The sequence below is a fragment of the Capsicum annuum genome, chromosome 12, assembly GCF_002878395.1.
Source record: "Capsicum annuum cultivar UCD-10X-F1 chromosome 12, UCD10Xv1.1, whole genome shotgun sequence".
In the NCBI taxonomy this organism is placed as follows: domain Eukaryota; kingdom Viridiplantae; phylum Streptophyta; class Magnoliopsida; order Solanales; family Solanaceae; genus Capsicum; species Capsicum annuum.
The window spans coordinates 109285656-109312733 of record NC_061122.1 but is presented as its reverse complement, the minus strand read 5'-3'; the positions used below and the strand labels follow the sequence as shown (position 1 = coordinate 109312733).

The following is a 27078-nucleotide window of genomic DNA, read 5'->3' as shown; positions in this document are numbered from 1 at the left end:
ACACTTTTTCTTTCTGGGATAGGGTAAATACTCCAAAGTTGTGTAATTATGTGACCGAGTTAATACATAAAAATGATCTTAAACTTGACATCAAATTATAACTTGACCTTAAACTTTGATAGTGCACAAATAGGACCTTTAACTATTCAAAACCTAAACAAATATGATCTCCGATTTTGCAACCCCATGTGTGAGTCTCACTCGCGCCTACGTGGAAAGGTAATCCAATCACACGGTGCCATGTCGTTAAAATGGCTGACTTGTAGAGAGGTCATATTTGTGCAGTTTTGCATAGTTAAAGGTCATATTTGTGCATTGTCAAAGTTTCGCTTTTTGTATTAAAACGACGTCGTTTTTATTATTATTATTATTATTATTATTATTATTATTTTATTTATTTCTATAGCAGCAACACCTAACTTTTTTTTAATTAAAAAAAACAGCCACTAGCAAGGATCAAACCCGCACAGTAGGCTTCGGAAGCGCCCAAGAAGAGCAAATAACACCACTGGGCTATCTAAGTGCCTTGTTTCATGTGGTTCAACATTAATATACGTACATAAATATACATTTTCTATCTTATATATATACAACGTAATTTTTTTACCAAGGGGGTTCGGGTAAAACCCATGGCAACCACTTAGGTCCGCCTCTTGTTAATTTAATAACATTTTAATAACGTTAATTTAATAACATTTTAATTGCGTTAATTTGATAACTTAATTTAATATACTACTACTACCACTATCCTTAATAACCTTAATTTAATAACGTTTTATTAAAACTATAATTTTTTTATTATTAGTATAGTTTCATCTGTAATTTAATATTTAAATAAATAATATTTAGATATATTATATAACTTAAATTCGTCCTCTCCTTTATCATATATATACATACCCGTTCGATTTTTCCATATGAGGCTGATCCGCCTAATTAATAAACTTCAATATTGTTCTTTTTCCGCAATGATAAAAGAAATTAGATGTCATTTTCATCTTTAAGCCGAAAATAATAGTGAAGAGTCATTTAAAGGTCATATTTGTGCAGTTTTAAATAGTTAAAGGTCATATTTATGCACTGTCAAAGTTGTCATATTTATGTATTATGCCTTTAGATTTTAAGCTGGACGTGTTCAGTTTTGCGTGTTGAACACGCGTTTTGCCACGTAGGATTGGAGGTCATATTTGTGCAGTTTTAAATAGTTAAATGTCATATTTGTGCACTGTTAAAGTTTAAGATCAAAGTTATAATTTGATGTCAAGTTTAGAGTCATTTTTATGAATTAACTCGACCCGTTTGTAGTTTTCCCTTACACATGCTGTTGTCAGGTGAAAAAATATACTGACTTGTGAATAGCTTCCAAATTTCCAGAGATTTGATTGACCTGCATAATTGAATTTCCAATTTGTCTTATTGCCCAAAACAGAGCTGGTGTTTTACTCAATTTGATTGAGAGGGCAAAGAAGTGCCTAGATTTTTCTGCAACACTCTACAACATCCATCTTTTTATATGCATTGTCTATGGTGGTTGGCCTTCCTCAATAACATGGTGGATTGTGAATGTTACTACTGGGCTTGCTGTGATGGCATTGTTAGGTGAATCTTTGTGCATAAAACGTGAATTACGAGAAATTCCCATTTCAAGATACCGGTCAAGTAAGCTCCTTTCCCCCCATTTGCCTCCTTGCTGGTTATAAAATTGCCATCATTTGAGGAATTTTTTTTTTATTATTCTGCTGCAGTCTCTGTCTATCTTGTTGTTGTAGGTATCATCACTTTGATTTAGGGTCTTTCAGCTATTTTAATGTTTTCTCCTTAGGATTTGTACTTGTGGCTTCTTAGTTATGATGTAAATAGTCATTCTGTAGATGTTCTCTGTCCATTCTCATCTACAGCTATCTTGTTCGTGTTCTTTATATTTCCCTGTTATTTCTTGAGCATTTAGCTATTACACTTGAGTGGCATGCATTGATTGAGCCTTTTATGGTGAACCTCATAGATTCCTCAGCATTTAAAGATTTGTATCTATATATTGAACTATACTGGTAGTTTTTTTAAAGTTTCTCTTTTCTATGGTGCTTTTGCCACAGCTTGTCATAACTATGAATGTGGGAACCTTGAGAACTTCTAACTTGATTTTTTTCCCTTATAAAAGGAAGTGTTTGGAATTTATACATAGGTAGTATTTATATGTGCTGTGTTCAAGGAAATGAACAAAAAATAGAGCTGTAGTTGCAATTGCAGGTTGTGATTATTACCACAAACATGACAAAAAAGAAAGGCAGGGAGGGGGAGTCGGCATCGGAAGAAACTGATGGGAGTTTGTGGGATAGAAGTGTAGAATATTGTTCAGAGACCTCGAGATTGACTTTGGCTTGAACACCATGTCTCTCTTTTCCTACATGAAGTAACATGTCTTTCTTCCACTTGCTAGTCCTTATTAACCGAGAGGTTTGTCATTGTCAGCATCATGGAGAGTAAGTTTCCATGGATAAAGAGGGATCCTTAAATATTATACCATTAGCCTTATGCTCCTATTCCTGCAATCCTGCTTTACTCTGTTTTATATTCCCTATGGGTGCCGTATCTATGTTATGTCATCTGCTGCTGTGCTGTACTATGTGTTTGTGTGATATCTCGTGACTTGAGCCGGGGGTCTTTCGGAAACAGCCTTTCTACTTCATCAGAGGTAGAGGTATGGACTGCGTATATCTTACCCCCCCAGACCCCACTAAGTGGGAATACACTGGGTTTGTTGTTGTTGTTGTTGTTGTTAGCCTTATGCTCCTACTTATTTTCCCAAAGGTGCATCTTTGAGTGTTTTAGTCGACCCAGAGTCTTGCAGTATCAGTGCAAAAAGGAGACATTTCAGACACTTTTTCATTCTTCCAGTAATTTGGTTAAACTTCTTTTTCTGTGAGGAAAACTCTGTGCCAAAGCAACTCAACCTTCCCTCTCAGTGTTGATATATCTTCATAACCCCCTCTTTTAAAGCTTAAGGTGAATTCTTCGTAGAACTCAAGGCCAAGTACTATCCAATTCAATTCATAAGAGGACTTGGCCCATAGTTATGCTTAGAATCCATATGTTCTTAGCAAAAGTCTAACGGGCTTGAACCAATGAAGGAATTGAGGGTTTAGAAAAAAAGGAAAAAAAAGGAAGAGCCAACCTTATTTTAAGAGAAACTGGAGAGTTTCTTAAAATGACCTTTGTGTCGTACTTGAATCACATGATCGGAAAATACAGGTAATGCGGCCAAAAGGCTGCGTACAATACACCCTTGTGGTGGGACCTTCCCCGGACCCTGCACCTAGCGGGAGCTTTAGTGCACCGGGTTGCCATTTTTAAAAAAATTAAGACATTAGGAATACATGCAAAGAAATTGAAACCAATCCACCATTACAGAAATTAATTTGCCATGGATAAAGATGGATCTTTTCCTCATGATTTGGTGCCTAGTCTTTCGTCTTTCCTTCTCTGGTTTTATTTTCCCCCTTTTCTTTTTCTTTTCTTTGAGTACTAGTCAACTTGTCCGTGCTTCGCGCGGTCATAAAATAATATACGAATCTATTATACCTTTTTGGTAGTTAAAAAAACACTTATAAACAATATAATTTGAGTTAGTTCATGAATGTGAAAATACCACTGATGTGTTCTTGGTTACATTTAATATTTCATTCACATTTACCTTAAAGGTCATCTTTACTCTCCTGTTGCAAGTACAGTACAGTACAAATCAGAAACACTTTTGTGCCTAGTGTGTTATATATGAGATCATTGAGCAATCAGGATAATTAAATTAGCTTACCTTAGAGCATAGCGACTTTGGATAACTCGTTACTTGTGTGAACTAAACATTAAAGGGGAAAACAGGAGATAAGGATTTTCATAGTTCAACTAGTACCATACCTTGTATTAGTGGTGAAATCAGAGATTTCACTAAGCGGGTTCAAAAGACAAAGTAGTAAATACACGAAGAAGTAAAAGGGGGTTCAACATCTATTGTATATACGTAAAAAGTAATTTTAATCATGCATAAATAATGTAATTTTTCATCTAAAAATTTTGGATGAACCCCTCAATGTACCCGGTTCTGCCCTGCCCATGCTGAATTAACATTAACCAAACTAAATTGAGTAATTAGAGCACAAGTACCTCCACAATAGAATCTAATAAAATATTTTTGTAGGTTACAGCATATCAAATCCAGGATTTATAAAACTAATTAAAAGTAATATTTTTGAACAACAATATTGAACTTGTGTTGACATGTAATTGGAATATGTTTTATATCTCTTGGCTAAATAACTGTTCTCTTAGGGACAAGAAGTTACGAATAGAAATATGAAAAATAAGGCAATTATATAGACAAAAAAATATTGAAAACATAAGAAAACCACAAATAGTGCTTTATAAATGTGATAATCATTCTGTAAACTCACTGTGAATTAGCATGTTGAAGAATCTTTGTGGTTTGTTCTCTCTTTCGTAAAGAAATCTTCTTTGTTGGATGTTGATGATTTTCATGGATGCAGCAGGTGATGACCAAACAACTATACAGACTTATATATTACATAATTTCGTAACTCATTTTTTCTTTATCTCCATAACTCCAGCCATATTTAATGAGTTTAGTTTATTACAATTAAAAGCGTGTGGTTAAATGTGGCATTTCTATCCTCAATTATTGTCTTTGTAAAGGGGAAGACGATCAATTTCCTTTTACGTTCCAAATCAGTATAATATAGGATAAGACGAAGAGCATATAGTTATTAATATGTGTTAATATGTAGTTTAGTAAAAATAATTAGATTTCTTAATACCTAATATAAGTTAAACTAATAGGATGGAGAAGGACAAAAATGCAAAAAAAAAAAGGAGAAAAAGGATAAATAGGAATGGAGGCCATAGAGAGACACCACATCACCTTGTCTATGTTCCTCCTCTATATTATATATAGATTCTCTAGTTCTTTTTAGCCTTACCTATTTGCGCACATTCTTATTTTTTTCTTTCATTGAATAGTGGTTGTGGTGGTTGATGGTAGACTTGGGTCATCTCATAGGTCGGGGTTGGGGTTGGTTTTGGGACCAGGGTCTAGGGTGAGGTCGAGGTCTAGGTCTAGTGCTGGGGTAGGGTTAAGTTCGGGGTTGGGGGAGAGGGGTAGTAAGGTTAAGTGGGATGAGGGAGCCTTTAGGTTGAGAATTGGGTCTTGGAACATCGGGACTCTCCAAGGTAAGTCCATAGAGCTGTGAGGATTCTTAGGAGGAGGAGGATTAGTATAGTTTATGTCCAGGAGATCTAATAGGTAGGTTTTAAGGCAAGGGATGTGGACGGGTTATAAGTTGTGGTATTCTGGTACTGTGAGGCATAGGAATGAGGTTGGTGTCTTGGTAGACGAAGAGCTTAGGAGGCAGAGGGTGGATGTTACGTGGGTTGACGGCAAGTTGATGTAGATTAAGTTGGTCATTGTAGGGTCTACATTGAAAGTTATTAGTGCTTACACTCCGTAAGCGGGCTTGGATAAGGAGGAGAAAAGGAGCATTTGGGACGCTTCGGATTAGGTGTTGCGAGGCGTACCGAGCACTGAAAATCTTTTCATCCGAGGGGATTTTAATGGGCATATTGGGTCTTTATTAAAAGGCTATGATGATGTGCATGGAGGTTTCAGTTTTGAGGAAAGGAATGAAGAAGGAGCTGCACTTTTGGATTTTGCTGGGGCTTTTGGGTTGTGGGTAGCGAATTTGAGTTTCCCGAAAAAGGAGGAGCATCTTATTACCTTTCGTAGTTTGGTGGCCAAGACTCGGTTAGACTTTTTGCTCTATAGGAAGGGTGATAGAGCGCCATGTAAAGACTGTAAAGTCATACCTAGCGAGTCTTTTGACCCAACATAAACTGTTAGTGATGGACTTGGTAATCAAAAAGGGTAGAAAGAAGAAGGGTGTGGAGGGTCGCCCTAGGATTAAGTGGGGTAGCTTGAATTTGACCAGTGCTTTGGAGATTGGGGAGAAGTTAGCGACAATAGGGGCTTGAGAGAGCAACGGGGATGTGGATAGTATATGGGAGACGATTGCCAGTTGCATCAGAGAGACAACTAAAGAGGTGTTAGGTGTTTCGAGAGACCGATCTGGCAAGCACCGAGAGGACTGATGGTGGAACGAGGAAGTTAAAAAGGAAGGCGGAGACTAAAAAGGTGGCCTATGATAAGTTTGTGGAGATCAAGGATGATAAGGAGAAACGGAGGAATTGGGTGGAGTATAAGTTAGCCATAAGAGGCTAAGTTAGTGGTACTGGCGGCTAAGACATTAGCTTTCGAGAGCTTGTATATAAGTTTAGAGTAGAAAAATGGATATAAAAAGTTGTATAGGCTGGCCAAGGCTAGGAAGCGGCGGCCCCTTGACCTTGACCAGGTGAAGGGGGGGGGGGGGGGGGGAAAAGGGGGGGGGGGGGGGGGCCCCTTGAGGGGGGGGGGGGGGGGGGGGGGGGGGGTTGGAAAAGTGTTGGTGGAGGATGCCCACATTAGGAGGCATTGGAAATTCTATTTCCATAAAAATTTGAATGATGAGGGGACAAAGATTTCTTGTTGGGGGACTTAGAGCATTCAGAGAGGTGTCACGATTACGGTCATTGTAGGCGTATCAATGTTGAGTAGGTCAAGGGTGTTATTCATAGGATGTGGAGGGGTCGGGTGACTGGGCCAGACGAGATTTCGGTGGATTTTTGAAAGAGCACTGGTGGGGCAGGTTTTTTGTGGCTGACAAAGTTGTTTAACATCACTTTTAGGGCAACAAAGATGCCCGAAGCTTGGAGAAGGAGTACGATGATTCGTTTATATAAGAACAAGGGGGACATTCATTGTTGTAACAACTATATGGGTATCAAGTGGTTAAGTCATATTATGATGGTTTTGGAAAGGGCGGTAGAGTTGAGGCTGAGAAGGGTCGTGACTATTTTCGAGAATTAGCTCAGTTTTATGTCGTTGCTCGACTACTAAGGCCATTCACCTTGTGAGGAGATTAGTGGAGCAGTTTAGGTAGAGAAAGGACTTGCACATGGTATTTATTGATCTTGAGAATGCGTAGACGAAGTCCCTAGGGAGATTCTGTGGAGGTGCTTGATGACTAGAGGGTTGCCCGTGGCATACACTAGGTCGATTCAAGACATGTACGATGGCTCTAAGACTCGTGTGCGGATGCTAGGATGAGATTTGGAGCGTGTTCCTGTTTTGACAGGGTTGCACCAGGGATCAACTCTTAGCCCATTTTTTTTTTTGCCTTAGTGATGGATGTTTTGACGCGGTGTATTCAAGGAGAAAGTGTCTTGGTGTATGTCATTTGCTGATGATGTTGTATTGGTTGATGAGACTCGGGGAGGAGTTAAATGATAAGTTGGAGGTTTGGAGGCAGATCCTTGAGTCTAAAGGATTTAGGTTGAGCAAAACTAAGACGGAGCACTTGGAATGTAAGTTTGGTGATTTGTCGCATGAGGCTGACGTGGTAGTGAAACTGGATTCTCAGGTCATTCAGAAGAGGGAGAGTTTCAAGTATCTTGGGTCTATGATTCAGGGAAATAGTGAGATTGACGAGGATGTCACGCATTGTATTATTGCAGGATGGTTGAAATGGAGACTCACTTCGGGAGTCTTGTGTGATAAGAAGATGTCTCCTAATCTTAAAGGTAAATTCTGCAGAGTGGTAGTTCAACCGGCTATATTGTATGGAGCGGAGTGTTGGCCAGTTAGGCACACCCACATCCAAAAGTTGAAGGTGGCGGAGATAAGGATGTTGCGATGGATGTGTGGACTTACCAGGAGGGATAGAGTTAGAAATGAGATTGTTCAGGAGAAGATGAGAGTAACTTCAGTGGTGGACAAGATGCGGAAAGTAAGATTGCTATGATTCAAGCATGTAATAAGGAGAGGCACGGATGCTCCAGTACGGAGGTGTGAGAGGCTAACTATGGATGGTTTTAGACTAGGTAGAGGTAAGCCGAAGAAATATTGGAGGGAGGTGATTAGGCATGACATGGAGCAGTTATAACTTACGGAGGATATGACCCTTGATAGGAAGGTGTGGAGGACATGAATTAGGGTAGAGGGTTAGTAGGTAGGAGTACGTCCGTAATAGTAAGGAATACTTCGGTTGTATCTGTGCCTGTAGTTTCTTGTTTGTGGTGTTTTGGTGATCTCTATGATTTTTGTATAGCTAGTTTATAGTATTATCTTGTGGGTATCTTGTTTCCCTTATTATCTAGCTGTGTGGTATTTTTTTTTGTTGTTTGCTTTTATGTTTTTTTATTTGTTATACTGTTATCTGTCCTGAGCTGGAGATCTATCAGAAACAACCCCTCTACTTCATATGAGGTAGTGGTATGGACTACGTACACTTTACCTTCTCCAGACCCCACTTGGTGGAAATACGCTGGCTATGTTGTTGTTATTCTCTAGTGTTTTAGTTGGACACTTGAGGGTCGTTTGGTTGGAAAACAAGTTATGCTGTTGTCCTAAAATTAGTTATCCTGGTATTATTTTTTAGTGGCTGTTTGGTTTGTGGTACTAAAAAAAATATGTATTGCATTTTTTCTAAGAATATATTGTTTGTTTACAAAAATATCCTTCATCTTATTTAATTATACTTTAAGTTTTGATTAAATTACTCTAACCGCAGAACTAATAGTAGACCAAATTTAATAGTATATATATATTCACATTAATGTATACTAGCTTGCTTGTTATTTAGTACCAAGTAATAGTCTACATTCATGCATATGAAAAGTATATTAAAAATAATTCCAGCTAAGAACTCCATTGTTTTAAAGCTAATGAAATCATGAAAACATTCAAATATAAGTAGCCAACAGGATTAGGATATTTTGTTTGGTATCACGAACCTCTAAACAAAGTTGTGTGTGAAAAGTGATAAATAATGAGTTTGAAGAGTAATTTTGTCCTTTTATGACTTTATCCCATGATAAATTATGTTGGGGGATTATTTATATCACCCAAAGGATGGAATAACTTATCCCGGTACTATTTGTCAGTCCCGGAATAAGTTATTCCCAACTTGAAAACCAAACGAGTCACCAAAATTTTTATCCCGGAACTATTTGTATTAGTACCTTACACCAAACGACCCCTTAGTTCTTATTGGGGTTGTATCACTGTGCTCTGTGATTATGAAAGCTTTAAATCCTTTTTGAGGCTTGGATACTCATCACAAAATTACTTCAGTGAACTATAATGGCATGCATATTATTCGGAGTACACGTGTCATATATTATGCATAAAGTCTAGATAGCGGTGTATTTCTTCTAGTAGTACTAACTTGTAATTCATCACGTGAGGTGTTTGACTAAGTAGATGTTCAACAGAAAACAACATTTTTCCTTAGTTATGCGGTGGCTTCTTTGACTCACTATTTGAGAGGTATTTAAAACGTCTCTGTGCTTCTTATTCATCATGCCTAGCAGTGACATATCGGAAACGGCTAGGATGTCGCTAAATGCACAGAGAAAGATAAGCTAAGCATCCGAGTTATTAGGTGATTTCTGTTCAATCTTAGGAAACTTGGAAGAAAGTAGAGCAACTTAATGGGATGTTTTCCCATGCTACCTGTATATTCACTCAGGGTTGATCATTTTTTATATGTGAAGTTGCAATTTTTTTGCAATCAATATTCTGATCAGTTAATCAGAAGTTATTTGATCCTACTTGTTCCTGTTGGCTCGTCTCTCGTTTTTCAACCAGGATGACTGCAAATAGTCAAAGAATTTGTGAAGTTACTAATATCTCAGAATAATATCCAGGCCTGTTTCTTTTCGCTGAATAGGAGAAAAAACTAGGTACATTACTAGATATTGAAGAAAAGTATGATAACTTTATGAAAGTTACATTTAGAACATGTAGAATGGAAACCAAATAATCCTTTAAGGGTTCAAAGTGCACAAAGAGAGGTGGTACAGCAAAAACATTTCATCTTCCTTGATAATGAATGAAGAGAAAAAGCTGGATGTACTTGTTCAAATCCAGTTCATAACCTTCTTTTTTCCTCTCCCTCGTGAGTCTGCTGCTTCCATAACATGAACTTTGTTATGTTTTCTTAAATATGCAGATTTTTATCTTCTTTGGTGATGCATGGTAATAATGACAGTATATTGTGCTGTTTTATGACAATGGAACATTAAGTATTAGACGTTTAGTATCAAATAAGTTTGGTATAGAATGGGAAACATGGTTGGTGAGGTTTCACATAGTTGACTCTTAACTTGTTTGGGATTGAGACATATTTACGAGCCGATTGTTTTGAGACATATTTACGAGCTGTTTTATGATAGTAGTTGTATTAGTATTAGAAGTATATCATATAAATTTGCACACCCTTCTTTTTTCCTCTCCCTCTGAGTCTGCTGCTTCCATAACATGAACTTTTTTATGTTTTCTTATATGTGCAGATTTTTATCTTCTTTGGTGATGCATGGTAATAATGACAGTATATTGTGCTGTTTTATGACAATGGAACATTAAGTATTAGACGTTTAGTATCAAATAAGTTTGGTATAGAATGGGAAACATGGTTGGTGAGGTTTCACATAGTTGACTCTTTAACTTGTTTGGGATTGAGACATATTTGCGAGCCGATTGTTTTGAGACATATTTACGAGCTGTTTTATGATAGTTGTATTAGAAGTATATCATATAAATTTGCACACCAGGAAAGATTAGGGTCTGCCCACTGGTAAATTTAATCTACTTTAAGTACAAGCAAATTTTTTTAGAGCCATTACACTTATCTCATAAAAGTTGAAAGATGATTAGGCTTTTCAGTTGCTACCACAGTACCACGCTTTGAGATCAGCATGAAAACTGAAAAAAAAATAAACTCTTGACCATGATGAAACATGGGATACTTTGACTCTGACGAACTATTTTCCAACGTCTTTTGAGAATCACCGATTGAGTCAAGAAATACGTAGGACTTTTGATTGTTCCTTGGACGGAGTTAAGTAAAGACTGAGGACATAGTTATGTAGGGTAATACACAAGGACTATAGTGAACTGAAATTCGTACACTCATTGAAATTTTAACTGAACTCTAATAAGAAAAACTTAGACTAACGATCTGATATTGTAAACTTTCCAACTTGAGTTGGAGTAGCATCATCACATGCCACTTCAATTTTTCTTATATAGGCAATTCAGGTTCTTTCTTCCAAAAAGATGAGATATCAGCCACAGCTTCAGAAACTGTTAGATATATTCCATTTAATCCAAAGGACTCAAGAGCATCAGATTCATGCAGCTTTTCCATAACATTCCCACCTGGATTAGTCAGTACAAGCTGAAAGGAAAAAAGACTTAACAAATTTTGTAAGTTTGACTATTGAAGGAAACTAAGAAGATTTTTTATGTGGCTGATGGATTTACCTTGAGAGATCGTTTATCCAGCGTCCTTCTTAGTTCACATATTGTGTCGATGCCACTTGAGTCTATGGACGACACAGCTGGTGAAGGAAGTCATAATTTTGTTAATCAACATGATGGATACAGAAGATGAGCAGTGAGCTAATTTCTTTTTTTTTTTCTTCAACTGACCTGTCATGTCGATAATTACACATTTGATTTCAGTTTCCTTGTTGGCTACTATCCTCTCTTCCTCTTCGCGAATCCATCTCAGTACCCTGTAGTTGCAAATGGATTCCAAGTAAATGAAACTGTGTAATAAGAATAACAAATTAGCTGCAGCGGGGAACAGAAGCAAAATGCAGATTCTGCAGCCTGTATTAGTGACTAACCTTTCTTGTAAGTACGTAGAATTTGCAAAGTAGATAGGAGCTTCAACAGCTAGGATCAGGAAAGAAGGAATTCTAACAGCTGTTCGATATCTGTGCAAGTTTTGATATACTTGAGTTCCAGGTATATTTCCCAAGACACCAGTATTTGGCCTTGTAACATGCAAGAGGATCTTAAAAACTGAAACTCCAACCTAAAATTTCATGAGCAAAATTAGAAAATATTAGATAGGAGAAGGAGCTAGATATTTTCAAGGCATCAAAGAGTGGTATACTGGTATTCCAAATGTGGAACTTTTGAGTAGATGCTTACTGCAATGGCTAGGCCGAGAGGCACTGAAATGAAAAGAACACCAAAAAACGAACACATACAGGCCATGAAATCGAGCTTGTCAACTTTCCATAGCCGGAATGCAGCTTGAAAATCAATTAGACCAGTCACTGCTGTTATGATGATTGTTGCCAAGATGACAATGGGGGTGTAATAGAATAGTGGCATTAGAAACAACAGTGTGATTAACACGGCTGTTGCCATTATTATGTTTGAAACGACCGTTTGTGCCCCAGCATTGTAATTTACTGCTGATCGAGAAAATGATCCTGTAAAAGTAAAACTCATCTAGGTAAAATATCTATATATAACTAAAACCACAGGCCAATCACCAATGAGGCCAAGGCAGATCCAGAGGGATGCAAGGGGGTTCAATTAAGGTTGGTACCTGTTGTAACATAGCAGGAAGAACAACAGCCAGCCATGTTCATTAGTCCAATCGCCATCATTTCTTTGTTTCCATCAACTTGGTAATTCTTCAAAGCAGCAAATGTCCTTCCTACTGCAATCCCTTCCTGCAGGTCCATGAAAACATTCATCATGAAGCACTTCTTTACATTTTCATGACCAATTTTGTGTAATAGTTGCAAGCGACTTACTGTGAGCGCTAAAATTCCTGATACGATGCCAGTTTTGATGGCAAGAGGCAGATAAGGACCACTTAGATATAACATGTTCATTGAGGGCGGATTTAGACCCTTTGACAAGTGACCGATCTGCAATCACTCAAAAGTTATTTTCAGTTATATTCTGCTTAAATCTAAGGATGAACATATAATTGATACATTTTTACTTACGATCTGAATCCCATTAGCTTTCGACTTAAGGAGCGCGACTATGAGAGTTGAGAGAATAACTGAGGCCAATGGAGATGCTGCTGAAAGCCAGAAAAATTTTGGATTCCTGGTGCTCTATTTTCAGATAGGAAGATTCCAAGTCAAAACCTTTATTCAGAAAATTAATCAGAATATTATGCTTTCTGTACATAAACCAAACACTTACTATTTGCCTTGTTGTTAACAGGAAGGCGAGGAAACAAACGCCCATAACAATGGTTTGCCAAGACCACTGCAAAGAAATACAGAAATTAATATTATATTAGATAATCAATTTGTGCAATTGATAAATATTTTTTCTTTTTCCATGCTCTTATTAACTCAGAGCTGTAAAATTAATAAAAGAAGCTTCTTCATACTTCATCTTTGTGCTGGAAAACGGAAGATAATACAGGGATTATTTGCATCTTGCTTGTGAAGTGGATAATTCCTAGCAACCCTTTCAGTTGTTGCATTGAAACTATGACTGCTGCACCAGCCATGAACCCTACTAAAGTCGCCTTCGAGAGAAAATCAATGATAAATCCCAACCTGCAAACCGTGTAATTTATGTCGCATGCCATTTGAACTAACCGAGTTACTAAAATAATCCATAAACACGTGGTAACAAGTTCTAAAATTCTCAGTAGTACTTTTTTCAGAACCTTAGTTTACTTTAAAAGACAGTTGGAATGAAATTGACTTGCACGAAGGCGGAACGGATATATATCCGACATAACTAATTTAGAGTTAAGACAGTTGATCGATGAAGTCAAATAATTCTGCAATCTAATCTCTGTAAAATTCAAATTTTCTAGACTTATGGGTCTGCATCACCAGATAAACTCAGTAAAATATCTTAGTTGGAAGTAAATATCTGTAATTACATTAAATTAACCTCAGAATCTTATTTTTTCCCGCCAGCTAGATTTGTTACTTATTTCATAGTGCATAAAAATCCAGTGTCCATTTTAGACGGTACATAAAGTTGCAGTCCCTTTTTTTTTTTTTCGCTTTTATTAGTGCAATGTCTCCAAATGATTCTTCTGGGATATCTTTCCTAAATGTTGTTTCGATTTAGCCATTGGAATTATTCTCCTCTTTTAAAGTTTTTTTTTTTGTTTATTTTTTAAAACAAACCTATTAAAAAGTCAAATTAACAACTTTTGCATTTTTCAAGTGGACGAGAACCATTGACATGAGGATTTAATTTATTTACACTGACAATTTGTTCTATGTTACAATTTATTAGTACCTGAAAAACCCTAGCGACGCCTGAAACAATCCAGCAAAAAGGGTAGCTGTAAAAGCCAATTGAAGGTAAAGAAGTGGTTCCTCAGTGTAAGAAACAACTTCACTGAGCATTGTGCCCATCACAAGTGATGCAATTGAGACTGGACCAACTGCTAAGTGTCTTGAACTGCCCAAAACTGAATAGATCAATGGTGGCACAAAGCTTGAATCTGCATCGTCATATCATATACATTAATTCCCAATGTAATGTGACTTTTATTTACAAAGATAGATTGTGCAAGAAGTGGCGGAGCTAGAGTTTTTTACTAAGAAATTTCTATGAATTATATATTTATAGTGAAAGTCTGTCCGAAACTAGTGTCACAAAGAATAATCAACTGCAACAAAATATCATACCCACTGATATAATATACTGCATGTCTTTGCCTTGAATTTTATATATTAGTGTTGACTCTACTAATAGTTTCATAAACTTCAATTAACAGATCCCTTTTCTTTTATAAATTTATTTTTAGTTTATATTTTTTTTTAACCAAAGTTTTGAGGAGAAAAACATTTTGCAGAGATTTTCTTCTAATTCACCAATTTCCTCCAAATCACTTAAAAAGTTGACTATCAAATGTGGTTATATTCTGCCCCATTTCGTTCCAATACAACTGATCAAAACCCATTGTAATTGTGAAAACTGTTAGTAAATTCTAAAATCATACAAATTCTGTTAATTAAAAATCAAATGCATATATATGCTAAAAAAATTGAAAATAGTGGCAACTTACATAGACCAATAATGGGTGGCAGATTAGCAAGTTTAGCATAGCTAATTCCCTGTGGGATAGCAAGGCTGGCAATGGTGAATCCAGAGATAATATCAGCTCTTAGTAGCTTAAGATTATACTGAGGGCCCCACTCAAAAACCGGAAAAAAGAACTGAAGTCCCAAAAGAAACTTCGTCAAACATGTTTGGTTCTTGAACTTGTGAAGTGGATCATCTGGGAAAAACACTTCCAACAGCCTTTGCCTTAGTTTTTGAAGGGTTGTTTTGTGCGGTGGCAAGCAAACTCTGTGTACTTCAAGTGGCTCATTATTTGATATTGGTAATTCAAAGGAGTCATTGCATGCATGACCTGATAAATCTTCAACTCTGTTTGAACTTAGTCCCATTTTTCCGGCAATATTTATGTTATAACAACAAAAGTGTTTTCAAGAATTTGTGAAGGAAGAAGAATTTTAAAGAGAGAAGAGGTGGAGCAGAGAATTAAGAGCTAAGCAGTAGTTGTTTGTTGGTAAATGAAAGACGACACGCACCATCCTTTTATAGGGACAACATTAACTATCACTATCCCCAAAGAAACCCCAACCCCAATAAAAAGGAGAAAATGGAAAAAGAAAAATAATTAACAGAGGTGGTGCTGTGGCAACATTCAGAGGTCAAGATTATTTTGGTTTTTGTTTTTTGATGCTGTAAAAGAAAATGTCAAAAATCCTATATGACATACTGACATAGGAAGATTTGGAATTTGAAACTTACTAGTTGGATGGGATTTTAGTTGTTTTAAAATATTGGGTCCTAGATTAATAATTTATGCACACTAAATAAATATAAAATATGGATCAAAAGAACTGACAGAATAGGTCAGCCCACCCAACTCAACCCAAACTTCATAGGCGAGAAATTTGATGGACAAAACGACTCGATTTTTATTTGAAAGGGTCTTAAATGGTCGATCTAACCCACCTCTAAAAGGATCGCGAGGGTGGGCTAGCCCTTATTTAAAAAAAAAAAAAATTAAAAATTTATTTTTCAATGGTTTCCTTGTCATATAATTACTCCCTTACCACATAGTACTTTAAAAAGGAGTACTGGTTTGAAGCTTCGTTGAATTTTACACTAGTTTTTAGTTTTAGCTTCCTAACTAGTGTATAAAAACTTTAAATTGGTACAACACTTTCAATTAACTTCAAAAGAACTTTAATCATACAAACTAATAACATCATAACACAACAAAAGAGGACAGTATTTAAATCATTAAATTGATGACATCACAAACAAATAAAAGAAGCTTGCAGTCATATAAATTTTATTCAAATTAAATTTGAAATATATTAATCCAAATAAATGTGATAGATTAATATGACTGAATTAATTATTTAAATTTAAATAAGTATGGATTTGATTAATGTTCAATTTCTGTAGGGCTAGTCCATTGATTTGAGCTACAAATGATGAGCTCACTTTGCTAAGCTCAAGATATTATCTTATTCTAGAGGCCCAATTGAGCGTCACGTGTCAGATGGCATGACATGTAAAGTCAAGTGGAGGAGCCAACATGATTATGTCACATATTAAAATGATGCAGTAGACCCAGTGAAATCAAAAGCCCATACAAATGTGTCATGTCACTTAAATTTGATTAGGCAAACGAAGTTCACCTTCGCCTTGACTTTTTCCTTCCCACAACTATAAATAGGGAGGCTCATAATTTAGAAAAAGCACCAACAATTCTAACAAGAAGCAAGGAGAGCTCATGGATCAAACGCCATAAAATTCTCTACAAATTCAAGCATTTAACATCCAGTTCATCAAGACCACAAAATTCAAGAACAAACTCAAAGACCCTTGAATTCAAGTATAAAAGTCTAGATCAAGTTCACCAAATTCGCAAATCAGGATCCAATTCATCAAGATTCAAGATCAAGACTACAAGATTCAAGAACAAACTCAAAGGACTTTGAATTCAAGTACAAGTTGAGATCAAGTTCATCAAATCTACAGGTCAATATCTAGCTCCTCAAGATTCAACAACAAGCTCAAAGGAAAGTCAAGATCAAATCCATTAAATTCACAAATTAAGTTTAAATTTAAGATCAAGCTGGAAGTCTTTGATATTTGAAAAGGCGAATTAGAGGATTCATAAGAATTGTAATACTCACATATTGATATTAACAAAATGATTGTTGTGATATTTTTCTTGTCCCAATCATTATTTTTTTGACTCAAAATTTTATTTTTAAACAAATTCTGGCACGCCTAGTGGGACGATCTCTACCTCGCATCTCAACTTTTCTAATGTCAACGTTTAAGAACACTGAAATGACTTCCAAAAAGGTTAATTCTCAATTAACTGCTTCTAAGGTTGCTGATTCCAAATTCTCTACTGAAGTAGAGAGCATCCTTGATGTTGCTTTTGAAAGCTTTGAAGCTGTCACAAGGAGTAAGGCCACCATGATAGGACAATAAACACATAAAGTGTCATTCGCGCCAACTCTAATTTTTAGATATTCAACCCTAAAAGGAGCGAGTATCAGGAAAGTGATTCAGAAGAAGGAATCAATGTGGCAACAACACTTAAGAAAACTTAAGCTCTAAATTAAAATACTCTGGCACAAAGAATGATGGTCGTTCAACCATCGCCTAATCTCTACTTACATTGCATAAGCTGAACACTTCAAAGATTATCTTATGCGATAATATGTGTTACTATCCAATGTCTCCAATCATTATGGAAGCAATAGTAACTGATGACTCATCTAAGGAGGAGCACCTTGCAAACCTAACTAAGGCAGTTGAGGGTCTGACCAAATATGTGCAAAATCTAGATGCTCAAATTGATAAGTTGGTACATAGGATGGATGGCTTAATAGATGGAGAGTCTAGCCATGCACTTGAAAAAGATCCAGAAGTTCACAAGACAAAACATACCATAAAAAAACACCATCGGCTAAAAAGGTACAAGTTTCTTCTGAGGGAATGGTACCAATTGATAAATTGACAGAGTTTATTAGTGGGACCTCAAAAATAAGTATGATGTTGTCATAAAATCTTTTCTAACATACGCCAATCCCTACACTGTATGTATTGATACCCTTAAAATATCTGACGGTTATCAACCCTTCAAATTTTAATAATTTGAGGGTAAAAGCAATCCAAAGCAATATGTGTGACACTTTGTTGAGACATGCAATAATGCTGGAACCTACGGTAACATTCTTGTCAAACAATTTGTCCATTTCCTAAAGGGAAATGCCTTTTATTAGTACACTGACCTTAAGCCTAATTCCATTGATAATAGAGAGCAATTGGAGCTTGAGTTCTTAAATCACTTCTATAGCACAAGGCGTATAGTAGGCGTGGTAGAGCTCACAAATACTCATCAAATAAAGGATGATCCAGTCATTATCTTCATCGATCGATGGAGAAATGGAAGCTTAAACTATAAAGATAGGCTCAACAAAACTTCTACAATAGAGATATGCATCCAATGAATGCACTGACTGCTTCTCAATATATTGCAAGGCATTAAACCAAAATCCTTTGAATAATTAGATACTTGTGCTCACGATATAGATTTGAGCATGTCTTTTGCTGAAAAAGGAGCAGTGCCTATCCATGACCCTCAAAAGGGAAAGGATAAATAGGAACCCAGAAAACGGAGGAAGTTTGTCCCCATAAGCGACAGTAAGAAATTCATGAATATCAATCCTATTGTTTAAATGGTATTCCCAGAGTTTACATGCATTAGTTTATGCTTTATTGATGTATTTTTGAAATCATTGAGTGCATGGGAGTGGATAATAAAATGGGGGTTATGGATTCCCCTAAATTTATGAATAATGGAATGAGGGTCATGGATTTTCCCAAATTGTATGGATTTTTGATATTGGAATTGATAATAACCTCAACCCACCTTATGAAATTAGCTTTAAAATATGGCTATATGGATAATTTAACCATTATTGAAACTACTGCACTGCATAAAAAGTTAATGGAATATAAATGGTTTTGAAAGGCCTTAGTAGCCATGATTTGATTTTAAATTGGAGCTTGGGGGTTGTGGATTCCCCCAAGTTGGTGGATGATTGGAATGACATGATTCTATAAGATTTCAAGCTCATTGTATGACGATATCAATGGTGAATGCCATAATAAATGGTTCCTGAATAAATGGATGGGTTATGTGTAAATATTTTAAATTAGGCTTAAGGGGGTTGTGTAGCTCACCGTGGAAGGTGGAGGTCAGGAGGGGGGAGGGGATTAAAACTGGAACTCATGTTTGTCTGTGTGGGGATGTTTATGACCATGTGTATAATTCACACAATATATATACTTTAGAGTTGCTAAGTTCGTGCATTTCCTAGACCTTTCTCAGATTTCTCTAATTCGTTCGGCTACTGCACTGGGGCTCTTTTTATGGAGAAAGCTGGAACCATATAGCCCGTGGGTGTTTTTAGGATGGTTAGAGATACATATTCTAGGTTAATGATTTTAAATCTCGTGCTAAAACTTATTCCCTATCCCGATATCTTATATGTATATATAATATACATGTATATGAATATGTACATTGAGATTAAGTTTTATTTTGAAAATTAGCATTCTATTATCCCTTATCCTGAGTTACATGATAGTGCTAACTCCGCTAACCATCCTAGGATGCTACATTTTTTTATAATGTAAGGTTTGGCGATACCTTTTTTACCCTTATGCAATGTTAAGTGGATTTTAAGTTTTTTGTTGGTCTGCATTGAAGTGGTGAGCCTTCATCTTTTGAAAGACCGGGCATTTCATTTTTTTCCTTATGAGTATTAGAATCCTATCGATTTCTTTTCATATTTTAGATATTTTTTGGCCATGGTCGGAAGCATGTCCCGACCTAACTTGGTATTTTGATTTAAAGGTTTTTGTGAACAAAGAATGCAAATGGCTGTTGTTGACTCTTAGAGCTTGCTTTTGAGTTACATCAACTATTTTATCTTTATATTCTGGATGTTTTCCATTGTTTATTTAGATTTGGCTTGGTCAAACAGGCTTTGGGGGTGTCTCTAGTCTTTGGTGGGCTTGAGATACCCATCACGACTAGGCTTAGGATCGGGTCGTGACAAGATTTGTGTCAAATCCTAGGTTTAGGGTCTTTGGCTGTTGTGTAGAGTCCTTTTTATAGGGTGTGTAGCATGCCACACTTATAAGGAGGAGGCTACAATGCATTTATAAATATTTTGCTTTCTTGTATTTTATTTTGGGCTATAGAGTATAGGGTCATGGAATTTATCGAACTCTTTGTTTGCTCGCATTTTAGATCATGCCTCCTCGAAGATCTGACATTTTTAGAAACTCTGCGTGAACATCTACCCCACCTGAAGGGAACATGGAGGGGACTCACTTTGCTTATAGCGTGCAGACTTGGTCTAGGGTCCCTGCTCTTAATTGTGACACTCCACTTGGGGTTCCACCAGTCCCCACTAGTCTTTTTATGATTGGTGAAACTTATTCTTAGTCACCACAAAGGGATATCTCTAATGCAGAGTTCCTCTATTCTATTAATCTGTTAACTCAGTTGGTGACCTCCTAGTATTACCAGTTAGGTCAAGGTGATCTGTTGCTCTTCCTTCGGAGGTTACTCGAGTTGGTCTATTTATGAGGTTGAGTTCCCCAACCTTTATAGGCTCTAAGGTTGATGAAATCCTCAAAGATTCATTGATGAAATGGAGAAGATTTTCTGAGTGATGCATGCTACTAATATAGAGGGTGTGGAGTTTTTTTCTTATTAGTTGAAGGATATTTCTTATCAATGGTATAAGGAGTGGGAGTAGTTAAGGAGTGATGATGTAGAACGGGCAATGTGGGAAGAGTTTTCTGGTATTTTTCTTAATTGTTTATTTCCCCAGGAGTTGAGAAAGGCTAAGATTGAAGAGTTTGTGAACTTGAGGCAAGGTAGGATGAGTGGGAATAAGTATGCCTTGAAGTTCCATCCATTGTCTCATTATGCTCTGGAGTTGGTATTTAGTATGAGGGCTATAATGAGGAAGTTTTCTTTGGATTTGTCTCGTGACTTGGTACTAGAGTATAAGGCTGCGATGTTGAACAATAAAATAGATATCTCTAGGCTTGTGGTTTATATACAACAAGTTGAGGATGAGAAAAAGAATCAGGTAGAGATAGAAGAAAGACAATAAAATTTTTATATATTTAGAGTAAGGTAGGGGTCAGTAGAATAGTAGAAGAGATGGTAGACAGTGAAGTAAGAATAAGACTTGGGAAATTCTTATTCGTATTCTTTGGCTAGTGCTCCTTATCCTAAGTTGTCTGGTGATCATTGTTTTTAGACTAGTAGTAGACCTAAGGCATAAGGTGCCTAGTCTCAGGCTAGTGGAGCTCAGTCAACCCTATCATATCCTCTTTATAGATTATGCGGTCAGCTTCGCCAGGGTTATTATTATGAGAAAAGGTCTTAATGCTTTAATTGTGTCCAATCGGGGCATAGATAGTGACACTGACCTTCAACTAAGATTGCTACGGGAGCTAATAAGGTATTCGTTTCTATCTCATCAGCTTCCACACCATAGGGTGCAACTTCAGGTATCGACACTAGCTGGAATTGTCTCTTTGCTCTTGCTACCCATTAGGAATCTGAGGTATCTCCTGATGTTGTTACTGGTATGTTACAGCTTTTCTCTCAAGATGTGTATTATTTTTTTGATTCAGGGTCTACCCTTTCTTATATGACCCATTATATGGCTGTGCATTTTGGTTTTGATCCCAAAAATATTTTTGACCCTTTTTCTGTGTGGGTGACTTTATTGTGGCTAGAAAGATCTATAGGGGTTGTATGGTATCTACTATTTATAGAAAGACATTGGTGGATTTGGTAGAGCTTGATATGGTAAATTTTGATGTGATCTAAGGGATAGATTGACTTTATTCATGCTATGCTTTTTCAGATTGTAGGACCTGAAAGGCCAGTTTCTATTTTCCTAATAAACTGGTAATCAAATGGAAGAGAAGTTTCTTAGTGCCTAAAGAGAGGTTTATTTCTTATCTTACAGCCCGAAAGTTGATTTCCAAGAGGTGTATATATAATTTGGTTCAATTTAAAGATTCTAGTTTCGAGGTTCCCTCTTTACAATCTGTCCTCGTGGTTGATGAGTTTTCTGAAGTGTTTCCTAATGATTTTCCTGGTATTCCTCCTTAGAGAAATAGATTGTATGATTAATCTTCTATCGGATACACGTCCTATATATATTCCTCTTTATGGAATGACTCTAGTTGAGTTGAAGAAACTAAAGGAGCAATTAAAAGATCTTCTTGATAAGATTTTCATCCATCCTAGTGTTTCTCCGTGGGGTGATCCGGTGCTTTTATTTGTAAGAAAGATGGGTCTCTTTGTATGTGTATAGATTATTGGTAGTTGAATAAGGTTGTAGTGATGAATAAGAATCCTCTTCCTACGATAGATAATCTTTTGACCAGCTTCAGGGTGCTAGATGTTTCTCTAAGATTGATCATTGTTCAGGTTATGATCAATTAAAGATTAGGGAGGATGGTTCCCCAAGAATTCTTTTCGTACTCAGTATAGTCATTATGAATTCCCGGTTATGTCATTTGGGTTAACTAATGCTCCGACTGCTTTTATGGATCTCATGAATTAGGTGTTTAGACAGTTTTTGGATTTGTTCATGATAGTATTTATTGATGATATTTTGGTGTATTCTTAAAGTGAGGAGGATCATGCCAATCCCCCCCAAATTGTGTTGCAGACTCTTAAGGATCAAAAACTGTATGCTAAATTTCTAAGTGTGAGTTTTGACTGAATGCTGTGACTTTCCTTGGGCATATTTTTTCTAGTTAGGGGATCAAGATGGATCCCTAGAAAGTTGAGGTGGTTAAGAGGTGTCCTAGACCTACGACTCCTCAGATCAACTTGGGCTTGGCATGATATTATAGGTTGTTTGTAGAGAGTTTTTCTTCTATTGTTGCTCCATTGACTAAGTTGACTAAAAAAAGGTGAAGTTCTTGTGGTTCGATGCTTGTAAGGGTAGCTTCTAGAAGTTGGAGGATAAGTTGACTTCTACACCAGTGTTGACCATGCTCGAGGGTACTGATGTCTTTATGGTGTATTACAATGTATATTGTGTGGGACTGGGTTATTTCTTAATGCAACATGGTAAGGTTGTGGCCTATCCTTCTAGGCATCTTAAGGTTCATGAAAAGAATTATTCTACTCATGATTTAGAGTTGGCGATGCTGGTTTTTGGTTTGAAGATTTGGTGCCATTATTTGTATGGGGTGCATGTGGATATTCATTTCATATCAAGGTACACAATTTTATTTTTACTTTTGGCATTTGTTTCAAAAAGGTTTGGGGACTAAGTTGAACCTTAGCATCGCTTTCCACCCCCAAATAGATGGACAAGCCTAACAGACTATTTTGACTTTGGAGGATATTCTAAGGGCTTGTGTGATTGAATTTAAGGAAAGTCGGGTGGATCACTTACCTCTTATTGAGTTTGCGTATAATAACAGTTACCATTCTAGCATTGGAATTGATCTTTCTGAGGCTCTTTATGAAAGGCCGTGTAAGTATCCTATTGGGTGGTTTGAGGTTGGTCAGACTAGGTTGTTTGGTCCTGACTTGGCTCACCAAGTCATGGACAAAGTGGAAATGATTAGGTAGAGACTTAAGACTGCGCAAAGTTGGCAAAAGTCTTATGTGGATATGAGGCAAAGGGAGTTGGAGTTAGATATTGGTGATTGGGTGTTTTTGAAGGTTTCTCCTATGAAGGAAGATATAAGGTTTGGGAAAAAAGGAATGCTCAGTCCCTGTTATATTGGTCTATGCCAAATTTTGAGAAGAGATGGGAATATTGCTTATCGGTTAGATTTACCTGCGAACTTGGGATCTATTCATCCCTTTTTCCATGTATCGATGTTGAAAAAGTGTATGGGCGATCCTTCTTTGGTTGTTCCAGTGGAGGATGTTGGTATTTTGGATTCCTTGTCTTATGAGAAAGCCCAAGTTGAGATTTTAGATAGACAAGTTCGTCGATTGAGGATTAAGGATGTGGATTCGGTGAAGGTTCTTTGGAGGAATCAAAAGGTGAAAGAAGATACTTGGGAAGCTGAAGAGGATACGAAGGACAAATACCCATTTTTGTTCTCCTAGTTGGGTGATCATGCTTAAGGTATGCACTTCTCCCATTCTAATCATTTTTCGAGTGTTATTCCTGGTTTTATGGTTGCTTTCTGTCTTGTATTCATGCAAAAATGTCATGACCCGATTTCTCAAGTCCTGAGCCATAACCCAAAATAATAGGTAATGGGCTAACAAGCAAAAATCAGAAAAGATCACGTATAATGATAGCAATAGTAATAACAAGCGACAAACAGAAAGGAAACATGTATAATATATTAAAATGAGGGAAGGAAAAAGGCTTAAATACACAAATGAATCCCTTCCAAGACATGGTAAGATCGGTACTAGGGCCACTACTCAAATAAACCCAGAGTACTAGATAGAATCCAAAATATACTCAACATATACAAGCAGTCTCGAGTACAAATGACTAAACTGGAGTAGATAAAGGAGGATCGACCTTGGACGATAGTAAGCTCACCTTGCTCTGAATCATACTGGAAAGTAGAAATCACGTCAATGTCAGATGCTACTACTTGGATTTGCATTAGGATAAAGATGCAGACGTGTAGTATGAGTACCAAAACAATAAGTACTTAGTAGGCATCGTTGGTCGACTGAGCTCAATATAGAAAAGGTATAACTACAATGCGATGGTGTAATCAAAGTCATCAGTAAACAAGGATAGAAAGGTAAACAACTACCAAACTACGCAAATGCGGTAAAGGAATAAATATAAATGATATAGGAAATAAATAATGCAATAATAATAGTCAAATCAAACATAACCTATCTGGGACCCTATAAGCCCACTAGGTACACTGAAGAAGACAATTAACCCAACCATACCCATAAGCCGGTGGGACACACATTAAGTAATTAAAAAAATAAACATAAATAATACATAACTGAACCGATCCCAAGAAATTATAATTGTCATCCAGATATGCATTGGGCTTGAACCGACACCAATGGGAAGTAATGAGAGGCTAGACACTGAACTCGAACCGATAGTGATGGAAAATAACAAGAGGGTACGCGCCAAATTCGAACCGGACATAGTGGGTAATAACGAGAGACCACATATGTAATATTTAACAGAACTCATAATCAGATATCGGAATCAAACTGGAACTCAAAGAAACCGCAATCATAATCTGATGCTGGACTCAAACTGGAAATTAGAGAAATCCCAATCATAATCAGATGCCGGAATCGAACCGAAACTTATAGTAACCATACCCAATTGTATTAATACCCAAACAATACCAAAACCAATGCCAATGTGGTACCAAAATTCTCAATCAACGATAGAAATAAAGTACATGCTGGACCTAAAGTCAACTAAAAAACCTTTAATTAACCATTCACATGTCTAAATTAAAAGGGAAAAATCCAAGGTTTCCTAACTTAATTTCATGTCCTTTAGTGATAGATGGTATATCATACTAAAAGGTAAAATACCAAAATTTACTAGAACAGGGTCTTAACTGAAATAAATAAGGCATGTTATATATATCAAATGGTACACAACTATAAGTACTTATCCAGAACTAGAATAATAGTACACAATTTCAGTAAATAAGCTCAATTTAAAGGTAGGATAAGCCTAGTCTACCTGAACGCCAAAGCTAAAATATCTTTTTGCGAAGCCTCTGAATAGTGCCACTAAAATACGAACTTGAATAACTTGATGCGGTATGAAATTTACTCCGTGATGCAATGAAGCATAAGTGAAAACTGATAGCAAAATTTCCTTTCTTTTTAAAAAAATTATACGAACGGAATATTTTTGTTTCTTTTAAAACTTTGAATGTTAGAGTGAAATTCTTAATTTATATAAGAAAGTTAGCAGTCATGACTAGTCATTAGCATATTTTCATAATGACACCACTTAGTCTGGTGTCTTTTCTTAGATTCCACATGCAGGGGGTGTGGCAATACCATCCCTGCTCTCCATTAAATCCGTACTCGGGTATCGCATGAGTTTCTAGTAAAATAATTACAATATTTTGTAACTATTATAATTATTAAAAAATTATTTCTAATAAAATCTCTATTATATAATAATAATATTTTAATATTTCTAGATTTATTATTTTTGCTTAAAATGTTAATAAACTATAAAAGCTACAATAAAGTTGTATAAATATATCATAATTAAAGATTTTTTATACAAGTTAAAAATATTCTAGAAGGGTAATAAATTATATTTCTACCAAATGCCAATTTAAATTAAATAATCCATAATATATTTAGATATTACTAAAATTCTCAAACGAATTTCCTGGGAACCAAACTATTAGTCCCAACAAGTCATAAATAACTTGGGCAAGTTATAAAAAGGCTCTGCATATCGAAAATATGTTAAAATATAGAAAACTGACCGCGAGGGTCATTACAAAAAAGGCGCCTTAGCTTCTCATTCAGAGACGGATGATCCGGGGAGGGGGCAATATAATACCCCAGATTTTTGTACTCTAATTTTCTCAGTAATTATGCTTAGTACTCAGGGTACGACTTAGGTGATGTAACAACCCAATTTGCTGAATCGGAATGCTACATGATGCTCATGACCCCGAAGGACCACAAGCTAACCCATGACTAGTATCTGTACCTGTATACTGCATAAGATAACATAATAATGCGAAAACATGCATTGAAAGGTCATAAGGTTTGATCATGAACATAACTGAATAACATAACATCTGTGTGGGGTAATTGAATACCCAAAATAAAAATGAAGTCTAAAACATGATAGTCTGTATCTAGTTTGCATCTAGTCTGTATCTAGTCTGTATCTAGATTGTATCTAGTCTGAAAGCCTTTACTGTCTGAAGAATCTGAATAAGAAGTTGATGGGACATGTTCCCAACTAACTCCAACTAATAAGCTAATCAATGAGATAATAGAAAATCATTATGTCCTCGAAGGATGAGGACTCACTTCTACTCTGACTTCTGAATCTAGAATCTACGGC

At 36.4% G+C, this 27078-nt stretch overlaps 1 protein-coding gene across 2 annotated transcripts; it reads right to left on the bottom strand.

Moving 5' to 3' along the window:
* Positions 1-10701: 10701 nt before the first annotated feature.
* On the bottom strand, positions 10702-15549 carry LOC107851407 (probable sulfate transporter 3.4). 2 transcript variants are annotated; one of them, XM_016696405.2, is made up of 12 exons: positions 14967-15549; positions 14192-14399; positions 13317-13488; positions 13124-13189; positions 12919-13032; positions 12721-12837; positions 12510-12636; positions 12104-12390; positions 11794-11984; positions 11594-11712; positions 11426-11502; positions 10702-11339 (listed from the first exon to the last, which is right to left on the bottom strand). In XM_016696405.2, the coding sequence occupies exons 1-12, from the start codon at positions 15349-15351 to the stop codon at positions 11184-11186; spliced, it is 2019 nt and encodes a 672-aa protein (XP_016551891.2). In that variant the 5' UTR covers positions 15352-15549; the 3' UTR covers positions 10702-11183. The 2 variants fall into 2 exon arrangements, with proteins under 2 accessions (XP_016551891.2, XP_016551892.2); XM_016696406.2 differs by having other exon boundaries at positions 11594-11679; positions 14967-15537.
* Between the last annotated feature and the right edge of the window lie 11529 nt (positions 15550-27078).

What these genes read in the sequence shown, in the direction of transcription:
- LOC107851407 (XM_016696405.2), bottom strand. Translation starts at nt 15,351, where the DNA reads ATGGGACTAAGTTCAAACAGAGTTGAAGATTTATCAGGTCATGCATGC. An exon ending in TTTTCCAGCACAAAGATGAA is followed by an intron (nt 13,190 to 13,316) that starts GTATGAAGAAGC and finishes ATTTCTTTGCAG; the next exon opens with TGGTCTTGGCAAACCATTGT. An exon ending in CAGGAATTTTAGCGCTCACA is followed by an intron (nt 12,637 to 12,720) that starts GTAAGTCGCTTG and finishes ATGGACCTGCAG; the next exon opens with GAAGGGATTGCAGTAGGAAG.